Below are 13,954 nucleotides of genomic sequence, written 5' to 3' on the forward strand. Positions count from 1 at the left end.
GCACATGGGGTTTTATGCATCCCTTGTTAGGTATAGAGAACACCTCCGTGGTGTAGTGGTAGAGCGTCCGCCCGGAGAGCGGAAGGTCCGGGGTTCGATCCCCGGCCTCGTCATACCAAAAGACGTTAAAAGATGGTACTTGTTGTTACCCTGTCTGGCGCTCGGCATTAAGGGGCTAAAACAAGGACTGGTCGGCTCGGAGTCGGTATACTGTGTCTGAGTGGGGTATTCATGTTAAACTGCGGCATGGTATCTCAGTGGGCTAGCACTATAAATCAGCATCAGTCCAGACTAGTACAAGCAGCCACACAAACACACACATACACTTGCATGCAGGTCGCTATATAAGTGCAATAATCTTGGATGCGACATTAATCCCCATTTCACCTCACCACTTTTATAGTGCCATGGCATATGACTCAAGGTTAACTGTTTATCACAAAAGATTTAGCGGATCAGTGTACTAATTTGATCAGGACTTTTGTTCATTTGTCAGCACCATGCCAACCCCATTTCACCTCACCTCACCTTGTTAGGTATAGAACCTAACTTGGACGCATAAAACCCCATGTACCTACCCCAAGTGATCCTGCTACAACTGATGTTGTCATTTCCATACTGAACGTGAGAGTATCAAACACTATGTGTTTCTATTTATGACTTGGTTATGCGCTCTGGAATCATTTCAGCCATAAGACTTGGTGTAAACCCGCCTTGTAGTAGGATCACTATGTATAAGAGTAGGATATCGCATTGTATACCACATGACAGACATATCCAAGCAGATTCTATTCTCATCAAAAACACGGAAAGTCGAAAGTGATAAGAAGAAAAAGGTCTGTTTTTGTGTTTAATGGAATTTTATTCATTACGTGTTTTGACGTCGTGAAAGTAGTCAGGACGGATTTTTCTAGTTACTCCCAGTCTCATGATTTATGTGACTGTTCCACGACCTGCATTGTCTTACCCTCTCACTACAAGGAGTATCTCTCCTTGATGGACGAGGAAATCCCAAAGTGATGCAGGTCTCGGATGTTTACCGCTTCAGTGAAATCAACGAGCACGGGTATGGTGCTGACAAACCTAGAAACATTATCGAGGTGAATCGGAATTCGTACCCACAATCATAGGTTTCTGGCGTGCCCAAGGGACGCAACTCTGCACAACGAATTGCCACCCGTGCCCCCTTGGTGTGACAAGCAGTTGCTTCAAGTACTTGGCTACCCACCACCCTACTATTTACTACTAAAATGATCCACACTCCCTCACTGCATGTAGGGTATTCTCTAAATATTACCCATGCTTGCCGTGAAAGGCGACTATGCTTGTCGTACGAGGCGACTAACGGGATCGGTTACTCAGGCTCGCTGACTTGGTTGAAGCATGTCATCGAACCCATTTGCGTGGATCGATGCTCATGATATCAATCACTGGATTGTCTGGTCCAGACTTGATTATTTACAGACCACCGTCATATAGCTGGAATATTGCAGCGTTAAACAACAAACAAACAAACTAACAAACAAATCTGTAAATATTACATCATTCAATTCACATCACACCCACTCAGATAGTCTTAGAAAATATTCCACTAACTGTTGAGTCAGCTGAATGCAGAACCTACTAACACCAAAAATCAATATAACCAACGCTAGAGTATCTGTAACACAATGTTTTGTTATTTTCAGATATTCATGATATGGCTGGAGCAAGTTTATCAGTTGGCTATTCCCTTGAAGAGCTCGGTATCCCAGTTCTCCCTGTAGGACAAGGTGCTCAGCGGGGTACTGAACCTCCAGCTATACCTTCATCCAAAAAACATTCTTGTCCCTATTGCCCAAAGATGTTTGCAAGTCGTGGTGCTCGCTGGTATCACATCAAGGCCATACACGAACTCTCTCAATATATTTGTGTGTGTGGAAAGCAGTATCGGTATAGCAATTCCTTGGCTAATCACAAAAAGCTGTGCACTGTGGCAAATTCTTAGTCTTTCTTGTGCCTTGTGGATTCTTGGGAGAGAGTTGAGTATCTTTTGAAGGACAGCACAGTTGTATTCTACGCACGCAAGATGCAAGAATTTATGAACAAAATATGTTGTAATAAGTTCTTGGTAATCTTTGTTGAGCCTTTTGGATTCTTGGGAACAGAGTTGTGTGAGTCTTTTGAAGTGAAGTACAACACGATCATGTGGTTCTTGAACATTATTGCTGTGGATTCAAGGTTACCTTTGGACCTATTTCAAGGACCCCTTAAACACAATGCAATACTTGAACTGGCATCTTTTGTTATTTTCAGATATTCATGGTTTGGGCATCTCTTTTGGACTGAGTCCTCCGGGGGTTGAGAGTATTGGTCAGAGGACAAGTGTTTCTTACGAAGGGCAGATCTGTGGCGCGGTTCGCAACAGTCGGGGCCGGGTTTACCCAGATCCCGTTGGTGGAAACTATCCGTGTCCAGACTGTGACAAGATGTTTGCCAGTGATGGCTCCCGCTGGAACCATGTTGCTGCCATTCATGACAAACTCAGTTTTACAAGTCTGTGTGGGAAGACTTTCAATTATCGACATAATTTAGCCCGGCATAAGAAAACTTGTCCCATATGTATGGAGATGGGATTTCATCATCAACCAAGATGAAGAAGCATTTGAAAAATATCGACTAGATTCGTGTATTGGGTGCAACGTCAGTATTTGTGTTGAGAGTTAGGACTGAGTGAATGTTGTTTCAGTCACCAATATTCCTGGAAATCATGATTATCCCGTCGGGATTCCGGGGGTTAGAACATGTCCATTGAAACCTATGCTGGTCCACCTTGTGCGGATTCTGGGGGTTAGAACATGTCCACAGAAACCTGTGCTGGTCCACCCTGTGGGGATCGGGGGCTTAGAATATGTCCACAGAAACCAATGCTGGTCCACCCAGTGGTTATCGGGGGGTGAGAACATATCCACAGAAACCTATGCTTGTCCACCCTGTGGGGATTCCGGGGACTAGAACATATCCACAGAAACCTGTGCTGGTCCACCCTGTGGGGATTCCGGGGGGTTAGAACATGTCCACAGAAACCTGTGCTGGTCCACCCTGTGGGGATTCCGGGGGGTTAGAACATGTCCACAGAAACATGTGCTGGTCCACCCTGTGGGGATTCCGGGGGGTTGGAACATGTCCACAGAAACCTGTGCTGGTCCACCCTGTGGGGATTCTTGGGGGTTAGAACATGTCCACAGAAACCTATGCTTGTCCACCCTGTGGGGATTCCGGGGACTAGAACATGTCCACAGAAACCTGTGCTGGTCCACCCAGTGGTTATCGGGGGGTTAGAACATATCCACAGAAACCTATGCTTGTCCACCCTGTGGGGATTCCGGGGACTAGAACATATCCACAGAAACATGTGCTGGTCCACCCTCAGGGGATTCCGGGGGGTTAGAACATGTCCACAGAAACCTATGCTTGTCCACCCTGTGGGGATTCCGGGGACTAGAACATATCCACAGAAACCTGTGCTGGTCCACCCTGTGGGGATTCCGGGGGGTTAGAACATGTCCACAGAAACCTGTGCTGGTCCACCCTGTGGGGATTCCGGGGGGTTAGAACATATCCACAGAAACCTGTGCTGGTCCACCCTGTGGGGATTCCGGGGGGTTAGAACATGTCCACAGAAACCTGTGCTGGTCCACCCTGTGGGGATTCTTGGGGGTTAGAACATGTCCACAGAAACATGTGCTGGTCCACCCCGTGGTGTTTTTTATAGAATGGAGAATACGCTGGACAATCGAGGCTGAGGCAAATTAATAGTAGAACAATTTCCCCGATAATATTCTGTCTCCTGCTTTGTTTTTCATATGTTCTATTTTGATAATTTCACTTTTTGATAATGAGAAAAACAATGGATGAAAAGTTCAAAATGTAGTTATAATTGTTTTCAGAATCAAATCAAACAGATAAGCATATATATTTTTTTTTTTAGAGCTTTGAACCTGTTTATGATTGATAAGGTTATTCGTTCAGCTGGGATGAGCTGAGGTGAAGAGATTTGTGTGATGAACAGCTTTCCTCCCACATGAAGATCTACACATCTTGATATAAGGGAAATACCGTTCAGACTCACATAAAACTACGCCAAAAGTGACTGTATTTGTTCATGTTATTTCAGCAGATGTTTTAGGATTTGACAGGATTATGGCTTTGATACTCTTGTGAGCATTATATGATCTGTCACTCAACCTGATAATAGGATCAAGGACAGGGTCGGATTAGGTCCTTCTTGTCCAACAGAACCTGCATACCGTATTCAACGTAATAAGCGCCCACGGCGATATTTACTAATATATTGGCAAGTGAACAATCCCAATTAGCACCCCTTCCGATTGATCAATGTACATAAGTTTTAAATTTATTTGTGTATAATACTCACTTGTGTGTTATATGCCCCCTTAATTATGGGCAATTAAATTCTGGAAAAATATATCTGTATATAAACATTTCAGACTGTCAGCATAAACAAGGAAATCTTTCAACTCACCAAAATAATATTCAAATAAGAGACCCCTATTTCTAATTTTGAGAGCGCCCTTGGCGCTTATTATGTTGAATACAGTAATTTAAGAATTGAGGCAAAGTTGTGGAAATGGGTATACAAGTTATCAGTTGTTTCCACGTGAATGAGAACTGGACTTTGTGTATTTCAACGACTGCATGTGTAGACCTCGCAATAACCCTTATTGCATATGTAAGGATAAAATGTGTCAAAAAGGCAAAGTGTTTTCTAAAATTGGGTCATACTTAGATTTTCATTTGAAGATAGAAATATTGGCCTTTTTCACTCATTTCTCACATATGTGTGTATTTGATCACACCAGAAGTACAATACGTGCATGTATAGAAGGAAAAAAAGTAGATGTCAGCCATTTGTAAATGTCTGATAAGTTTCGTACCACCATTTCAAAGTTTTCTGCAAATTTAACATTTTCATTGGGCAAAAAGGGCCTTCATCCTTGCTCATCCTTTGTTCTGTTTGAGTGAGTGAGTGAGTGAGTGAGTGAGTTTGGTTTTACGCCGCTTTTAGCAATATTCCAGCAATATCACGGCGGGGGACACCAGAAATGGGCTTCACACATTGTACCCATGTCGGGATGTCGGGTTTGAATAGACAAGTCACACACAAGCTGGATTTACAATCAAACATTTCGCAACTGTTGCAGGGAAATATGTTTCCGTGGCAGGCTTGATGTCTTCACTGAATTTGTCCAAAACGAGATTTTATATTTGTTTTGTTATACATGACTGGCAATGATCATTTTGTAAGATTTCGTACTGTAAGCTCAATAAATGTTTAAAGCAAAATGATATTATCTGTTGTCATTATGATTCTAGTGAAGTGATTCCTGATCACTTAGTAGGAAGCGATACTTGCTACTTTTATTGTATGTGCGCTGGTGCATGCTTCATTCTGATTCCCTTTATAGACAGGGTATATTAATCAGCATCGATTTTGAAGGGTTGAACAGGGGGGTCGCCTTATATGTGGGTCACTTTATAGATGGCGATATACGGTATATCAGAGCTCCAGAAAACTTTTTGAGTTAGGGTTTCGATTTTAATTGGGTTATTACATTTTTCATTGGGTAACCAATATTTTTTCCCACATCTATTTATCACTGTACGTTTTTGCCCCAAATTAGGGAACATTTTAAGATTTGAAAAAATATGAAATAATGTTTTCGATGTATATACTGTTCTAAATATATAGGTTTGACCCGGAAAGTAAACAAGCTTGTAGTTGTGTCTCAGAAATTAACTCCTTTGTATGCATGCTGAACACGCTTCATTGGGTATTTTACGCGTGCTGTTTTTATACATTTGAGTTTTTCATTTAATGCATGCGTTTCTGTACACAAGTTTATTGAAAAAATTGGGTTTTGAATATTTTCTTTTTGGGGGAGGGGGTTATTTTACACAAATACGCTGCTTATCTGTAGCTCTGGTATATAAATACAAGCTACATCACTTCAGATACTCAAACTTAAATCAGTATTATGTAAACAACAATAATAGATTTGGCACAAGATGAAACGTCAACACCAGAGAACAACCATCTGCTGCAACAGACTCCGTGGGGCACAAAAGCCAAAATAGGGGTGGAAATTACATGAATGGATCACTGAAAAACAGTGATGACACCAGGGCCCACTTGCACAAAGCGATCTTAGCGCTAAGACTATTGTAAGCCTATGTTAAAGTATGGGAGTTACGATCATCTTAGCGCTAAGATCGCTTTGTGCAAGAGGGCCCTGGTGTCTGTGTAAGGGTAAGCTTGTCCTGCTGCACACAGGTAGCACCGCCACTCACACAATTGGCATAAAAAAGTAAATGTTAATTTTAGACATGGAGAGGCAGAGTTGGGACCTCAGCTTCCAGGGTTTGGATGATGTGGGTTTAATCCTAGATTTGCCTGACGTGTGGTTTGTATGTACCAAGCCAAACTATTGTGTGAGGTCTTACCAAAGTTATCTCACTTTGTGCATTACGCTTACTTCCCCATATTACATCCCCATATTACATCCCCAGTATTACATCCCCATGTTACAGCCCCATATTATATACCCCATATTACATCCCCATATTACTTCCCACATATTACATCCCCATATTACATCCCCCATATTACATCCCCCATATTACATCCCCATATTACATCCCCCATATTACATCCCCATATTACATCCCCCATATTACATCCCCCATATTACATCCCCATATTACATCCCCATTTTACATCCCCCATATTACATCCCCCATATTACATCCCCATATTACATCCCCCATATAACATCCCCCATATAACATCTCCATATTACATCCCCATATTACATCCCCCATATTACATCCCCCTATTACATCCCCCATATTACATCTCCATATTACATCCCCCATATTACATCCCCATAGTACTTCCCCATATTACATCCCCATAGTACTTCCCCATATTACATCCCCATATTACATTCCCCATATTACATCCCCATATTACATCACTATATGACTTCCCCATATTACATCCCCATAGTACTTCCCCATATTACATCCCCATATTACATCCCCATAGTACCTCCCCATATTACATTCCCCACATTACATCCCCATATTACATCACTATATGACTTCCCCATATTACATCCCCATATTACAACCCCATAGTACTTCCCAATATTACATCCCCATATTACATTCCCCATATTACATCCCCCATATTACTTACCCATATTACATCACTATATGACTTCCCCATATGACTTCCCAATATTACATCCCCATATTACATCCCCATATTACATTCACCATATTACATCCCCCATATTACATCCCCATATTACATCCCCCATATTACATTCCCCATATTACATCCCCATATTACATCCCCATATTACATTCCCCATATTACATCCCCATCGAAAAACTGTTCAAAGTTTGATGAAACAAAGCGTACCTTACTCTTTTATTTATCAAGGAACATTCAATCCATCAATATGATCCATGTCAACAGTGAGCTTGATGGCTTCAATCCATCAATATGATCCATGTCAACAGTGAAGTGGACAGCTGCAATCCATCAATATGATCCATGTCAACAGTGAAGTGGACAGCTGCAATCCATCAATATGATCCATGTCAACAGTGAAGTGGATTGCTTCAATCCATCAATATGATCCATGTCAACAGTGAAGTGGATTGCTTCAATCCATCAATATGATCAATGTCAACAGTGAAGTGGATTGCTTCAATCCATCAATATGATCCATGTCAACAGTGAAGTGGATTGCTTCAATCCATCAATATGATCCATGTCAACAGTGAAGTGGACAGCTGCAATCCATCAATATGATCCATGTCAACTGTGAAGTGGATTGCTTCAATCCATCAATATGATCCATGTCAACAGTGAAGTGGATTGCTTCAATCCATCAATATGATCCATGTCAACAGTGAAGTGGACAGCTTCAATCCATCAATATGATCCATGTCAACAGTGAAGTGGATTGCTTCAATCCATCAATATGATCCATGTCAACAGTGAAGTTGACGGCTTCAGTCCATCAATATGATCCATGTCAACAGTGAAGTGGACAGCTGCAATCCATAAATATGATCCATGTCAACAGTGAAGTGGACAGCTGCAATCCATAAATATGATCCATGTCAACAGTGAAGTGGACAGCTGCAATCCATAAATTTGATCCATGTCAACAGTGAAGTGGATGGCTGCAATCCATAAATATGATCCATGTCAACAGTGAAGTGGACAGCTGCAATCCATAATTATGATCCATGTCAACAGTGAAGTGGACAGCTGCAATCCATAAATATGATCCATGTCAACAGTGAAGTGGACAGCTGCAATCCATAAATATGATCCATGTCAACAGTGAAGTGGACAGCTGCAATCCATAAATATGATCCATGTCAACAGTGAAGTGGACAGCTTCAGTCCATCAATATGATCCATGTCAACAGTGAAGTGGATTGCTTCAATCCATAAATATGATCCATGTCAACAGTGAAGTGGACGGCTGCAATCAATTAATATGATCCATGTCAACAGTGAAGTGGATGGCTTCAATCCATCTATATGATCCATGTCAACAGTGAAGTGGATATCAATCAATATTGTTTAATATACATATATTTTGATAAATCATAGTTTTTTAATCCAGCATGAATTATGCTCATGCAATAAATCACTGATTGCAATCTTATTAGATTTCAGTCGTGTAATATTATAGATGGGATGTTAGGCATTGTGTAATAGCAGGTAGCATGGCTCCTTGATTGATTGTTTAATTCAGGTTTTGAAGTTAGTACATGCAGTTGGTAGGATGAAGGGCCTATTGGGCACATCTCCCCAAGGCAAGGGAGCTAACTGACTATAAAAGTCCAGTTTCAATCCTTGCCGAACTAGGCTGGAATTATGGAGTTATATTTTGGCTGGACTTATGTCTATGCATAGTCCAATCATTTTGTTTGAAGCAAATGCATGTGATATGAGAGGTGGAATCTGATTGGTCAATAGGAGGGACATAGAAGGGACATAACTCTTGTAGCGCTACGAGCCCAGAAATTCTAGCCTAGTTTGGCAAAGGTGGAATCTGGACTTTTACAGTCAGTTAACTCCCTTGCCTCGGGAAGATGCAAGCTCCTCACAGCGATATCCTGTTTGCTGAACTCTCTGATACTATTGCCACCACCAGTCAAAACTCCCAACAGGGATAGATGACCACAACCATGCTTGGAGCCGAATGACCGTTATGTTTACAAACAAGTGACGACTGTCGTGAAGCCGAATACACTTACCCCTGCTTAATTACTTTCTTTCTTGGTCAATTTGAATTTCTATTTCATTACAACTATCATGTAATTTATATAGTAAGGATGTAAGGGAGAAGTTGGTTGATTTTCTGTTAGTCTGTAATCTCAAACCAATCTGATTATACAAACAACAAAATAAAATCATCTGAAAAACAAGGTCAGTCATACACCTTTTCAAAATGAACTATGATGGCATTCCCAAAGACATAAACAAACATATGAACGTTACTACATTTGGAGTTAGAGGGTGAATTTCAAGGTTCTTGTAATGGCCGCACCCACACTGGTGGCAGCGATGTTACTGAGAGTGTAACGAAGGTGACACGCGCAGGGAAGGAGTTTGGGGAAGATGTATTAGGCAAGACAGCTTCAAAGCTTTAAGACTTGTAGTTTTATATGACATTGAATATGCTGAGCATTTCCACACAGTTTCTTTTTGCATATCAGTTTTTCTGAACATGACTTCAATTTGTATCAATTATTATTTTCTTCAGTTATTTTATTCAATTATTTTTATATAATATGGTATCCACTGCTGAACAAACACACTTTACAGAGCACATCCAACTGAGAAACAGCTAATATATGTGGCTTCTATTGGCGGCTGAAACATGGTATTCTACATAATTGAACATTTGTTGACATCTTTGTTAAGATCACAAGATCCCGAAAATACAATTGTCCTATGGGCAAGTGGCCTTTCGGTGTGGAATAAAACTTATTCGTATCAAACACAAGATCTATGAAGTATATGATTCTCAACATTCATTTAGTAAATGTGACAGTCCACATAAAAAACAACACTGTTTTACTTTCAGACACGGACCACACGAAGATCAAAAGAGTGAAGCCTTTGTCTGAGTATACATGGACGACTCCTGACTTGCCCTTTGTCCTTGTTCCAACACCTTCCATTGACACTTCGGAGGCGTTGACGAGAACGCAGCAGGGCTCGGCCAGTAGGCTGTATCAGTGTGAGGAATGTGGCAAGACCTTCACTCAATCCTGGACCAAGAAGAATCATGTACAATCTGTCCATCGTAACATGACCTTCCTGTGTGTTTGTGGGAAGGTCTATCGATATCGCAGGGCCCTGAGGAGACATATGAAAGCTGAAGGATGTGGTCACAAAGTTTGAGGGGAACACGACTGGTCCTGTGGTTTAAGGTGCCACAATCAACTTTCAGAGTTGCTTCCCTTAGGCGTGCAAGTATCCTATGATCGTGGGTTCCTGATTGTTTCCAGGTTTGTCAGCACCATGCCTGTGCGCCTGGATTTTACCAAAGGGGTAGATATCTGAGACCTGCATCACTTCAGGCTTTACTCCCACATCAAAGGGGCGGTCGAGTAGCTTAGTGGTAAAAGCGTTCACTCGTCACGCCCGAGACCCAGGTTCGATTCCCAACATGGGTACAAGGTGTGAAGCCCATTTCTGGTGTCCCCCACTGTGATATTGCTGGAATATTGCTAAAAGCGGCGCAAAATCACTCCTACATCAAACTGACATGCTGTGATATAACTAGAATACTGTTCACAGAGGAGTAACTCATTTGCTTATTGTTTCAAGTGACTGTGGGTCTGTTTATGTTTCTTGTTGTATTGTTGGAACCCTGAACATGAGATTGAAAAGATTGTTAACGCCATAGGATGAATATCATTACATTTGAAAGTGTAGCAAAAATGTTCAATCAAAGCCAAAGGTGAAATTGACATGGACAAGCAATGTTGGAGAGAAACAGGGGATATTAAAGCTGATTAGATTTTAGTGGGTGTTTTGTTTTGTTTAAAAATAATACTGAAATATAGATGTGAACAGGGATGTTAGACCCGTGAAGATCCGGGGTAGAATAGGTCTTCAGCAACCCATGCTTGGCGTAAAAGATGACTATGCTTGTCGTAAGAGGCGACTAACGGGATCAGTTGGTCAGGCTCGCTGACTTGGTAGATGCATGTCATCGATCCCAAATCCGTGGATCAATGTTTATGATGTCAGTCAATGGATTGTCTGGTCCAGACTCGATTATTTACAGACTGTCATCATATAGCTGGAATACTCTGAGTGCGGTGTTAAACAACAAACAAACAAACAAACATAGGTGTTGGGCTCCAAGAAACCCCTTCTTACTGCATTATCAAGGTTAACATACATGGATAACCTTTTGTCAGTTCATAATCTGAAATGTTATCCGCAATGGTGACCACGCTGTCAGCCTCATCACTAACGTTGATGTCATGTGGGCCAGGGCTTGGTTTAGTCTGTCCCCAGACCCTTGAGAATAAATTAAAAAAGGAGTCCAACTTAAGTTTTGAATAATTGGGCTAACTAAGATTGCCTCAGCTCTAGGTCTGAATGTAAGCGTTGTTCAGGGTTCCATTTGAATTTTATTTTTTATATTTTGTAGATATATATTTTTCAATAAGATAACTTTAATTCTGGGACAAAACAATTCTTTCTGTCGATGGAGAGATGCACCATGGTACAACTTATTGCTGCAACATTTGTAAGACCACTCAATCGCATTATGTGATATGGAGGAACTTCATTGTGGGCCAGGGTTGCTATCAGTGTTTTCTTTGAACTGTGATTGGTCTTCCTCCCTGTATTATTGACTTCTGTACAGATGCTCTTCCCCATTGAACAATTCGTGGCTTGTTGCTGTCACGTTCCCTTGAAGGTAGAATTTGGCATCTGATACTTTCATTTCTGTTGGTCCTGTTGGTCTGTTGGTCCTGTTAGTCTGTTGGTCCTGTTGGTCTGTTGATCCTGTTGGTCTGTTGGTCCTGTTAGTCTGTTGGTCCTGTTGGTCTGTTGGTCCTGTTGGTCTGTTGATCCTGTTGGTCTGTTGGTCCTGTTGGTCTGTTGGTCCTGTTAGTCTGTTGGTCCTGTTGGTCTGTTGGTCCTGTTGGTCTGTTGGTCCTGTTGGTCCTGTTGGTCCTGTTGGTCTGTTGGTCCTGTTGGTCTGTTGATCCTGTTGGTCTGTTGGTCCTGTTGGTCTGTTGGTCCTGTTGGTCCTGTTGGTCTGTTGATCCTGTTGGTCTGTTGATCCTGTTGGTCTGTTGGTCTGTTGGTCTGTTGGTCTGATGGTCCTGTTGGTCCTGTTGGTCTGTTGATCCTGTTGGTCTGTTGATCCTGTTGGTCTGTTGGTCTGATGGTCCTGTTGGTCTGTTGGTCTGATGGTCTGATGGTCCTGTTGGTCCTGTTGGTCTGTTGGTCCTGTTGGTCTGTTGGTCCTGTTGGTCTGTTGGTCTGATGGTCTGATGGTCCTGTTGGTCCTGTTGGTCTGTTGGTCCTGTTGGTCTGTTGATCCTCTCCCCCGGTACCCCCCTACACAGACTTACAGGACATTGAGGGATTCCTGCTGAGGAAACAAAACATTTAACTGATCTTCATTCAAAGATACTGTATATTCATACATGACATCAAAAAGAAAAGAAACTGTATACATATGATACAATTTTGTGTTGTTTTTTAAGAAACAATTTGGTTTATATAATAGGAATGTATTTACATGGTACAGCAGACATTTTTGGCGGGAATTCTTTGTGTTACTGGTCCTTGACTTTGTTGCCTGGAGGCAATCTTTCCTTTCTGGGGCTGTATTAGTTCCACATCTTCCCAATGACCTTCACAGCCCTCATTCTGAAATGAAGACATTTGTCCACTAATCTTACCTGAGACCGCCTCCGTGGTCTAGTGGTAGAGCGTCCACCCGGAGAGCGGAAGGTCCGGGGTTCGATCTCCAGCCGCGTCATACCAAAAGACGTTAAAAGATTGTACTTGTTGTTACCCTGTCTGGCGCTCGGCATTAAGGGGCTAAAACAAGGACTGGTCGGCTCGGAGTCAGTATACTGTGTCTGAGTGGTGTATTCATGTTAAACTGCGGCATGGTATCTCAGTGGGCTAGCACTATAAATCGGCATCAGTCCGGACTAGTACAAGCAGCCATACACACACATACATGTGCATGCACGTCGCTATATAAGTGCAATAATCTTGGACGCGACGTTAAACCCAATTTCACCTCACCTAATCTTACCTGACCCAAATATTTTTTGCAAACATTGTGTCAATTTCTTTGAGTAGAAGGTTCTGCCTTCTGTAATATCTTTTCCCTAGACCCTGAGACTTGAAATCGTTTCGTCAAGCATGCCTGTTTCGTCTAGCAAATATTACATCCCTGTGGTGTTTGAAGTCTTCGGCGTTTAGGTTGCCGACATCTTTTTCTTTCGAGAAGCGCGCAGAACTATTTTGCATTCATTATAGAAATTCAGCTCATAGTTACCTCTGTCCGCTATTTTTCACTGTCATGAAAATTTGAGCCAAGTTTAAATCAATATTTCTGCCATCATTGATTTGTAGTAGTTTCACGTCTCTTTCAGTCTTCCTTTTAGTGTTTCAGTTTTTCATACTTTCAATTTATTTTCCTGTATCATACTGTGAATGGAAGTTTTCTATGTTTTTTGTCCATGATCCTATTACAAAGGGATGCTAGTGTCCACACAACTGATATCAGTTGTATCGATGCCACTAATGTGACGTTATTTAAATATATGACGTCATTCTGTTGTTACGTCACAAACGTTCCAT

At 41.7% G+C, this 13,954-nt stretch overlaps 2 protein-coding genes across 3 annotated transcripts in view; one reads left to right on the forward strand and one right to left on the reverse strand.

Annotated features, from left to right (window-relative positions):
- The window catches only part of LOC124129513 (hydrogen peroxide stress regulator 1-like), a 68,732-nt gene extending 58,056 nt beyond the window's left edge, over positions 1 to 10,676 (forward strand). Inside the window, exon 2 of one of the 2 annotated variants that reach the window (XM_046493021.2) lies at positions 10,185 to 10,676. In XM_046493021.2, the coding sequence (XP_046348977.2) occupies positions 10,185 to 10,504 (320 nt within the window). In that variant the 3' untranslated portion in view covers positions 10,505 to 10,676. Of the gene's footprint in view, positions 1 to 1,688; positions 4,411 to 10,184 lie in introns of those variants that run through there. The other variant, XM_046493093.2, reaches the window with a different exon arrangement.
- A 1,293-nt stretch (positions 10,677 to 11,969) lies between these two features.
- Positions 11,970 to 13,021, reverse strand: LOC125377345 (variant surface antigen E-like). The gene is made up of 2 exons (XM_048390382.1): positions 12,883 to 13,021; positions 11,970 to 12,691 (listed from the first exon to the last, which is right to left on the reverse strand). Exons 1-2 carry the CDS (start codon positions 13,019 to 13,021, stop codon positions 11,970 to 11,972), a joined length of 861 nt encoding a protein of 286 aa, XP_048246339.1.
- Positions 13,022 to 13,954: the final 933 nt, after the last annotated feature.

The sequence above is a fragment of the Haliotis rufescens genome, unplaced genomic scaffold (assembly GCF_023055435.1).
Source record: "Haliotis rufescens isolate VD_foot unplaced genomic scaffold, xgHalRufe1.0.p SCAF_9, whole genome shotgun sequence".
Classification (NCBI taxonomy): Eukaryota; Metazoa; Mollusca; class Gastropoda; order Lepetellida; family Haliotidae; genus Haliotis; species Haliotis rufescens.

Bases quoted from the DNA above. Each gene is read 5' to 3' on its own strand.
- LOC125377345 (XM_048390382.1), bottom strand. From the start codon at position 13,021: ATGTCTTCATTTCAGAATGAGGGCTGTGAAGGTCATTGGGAAGATGTG. The intron at 12,692-12,882 runs GTACCATGTAAA...AAGTCTGTGTAG, and splicing joins TCCCGCCAAAAATGTCTGCT to GGGGGTACCGGGGGAGAGGA.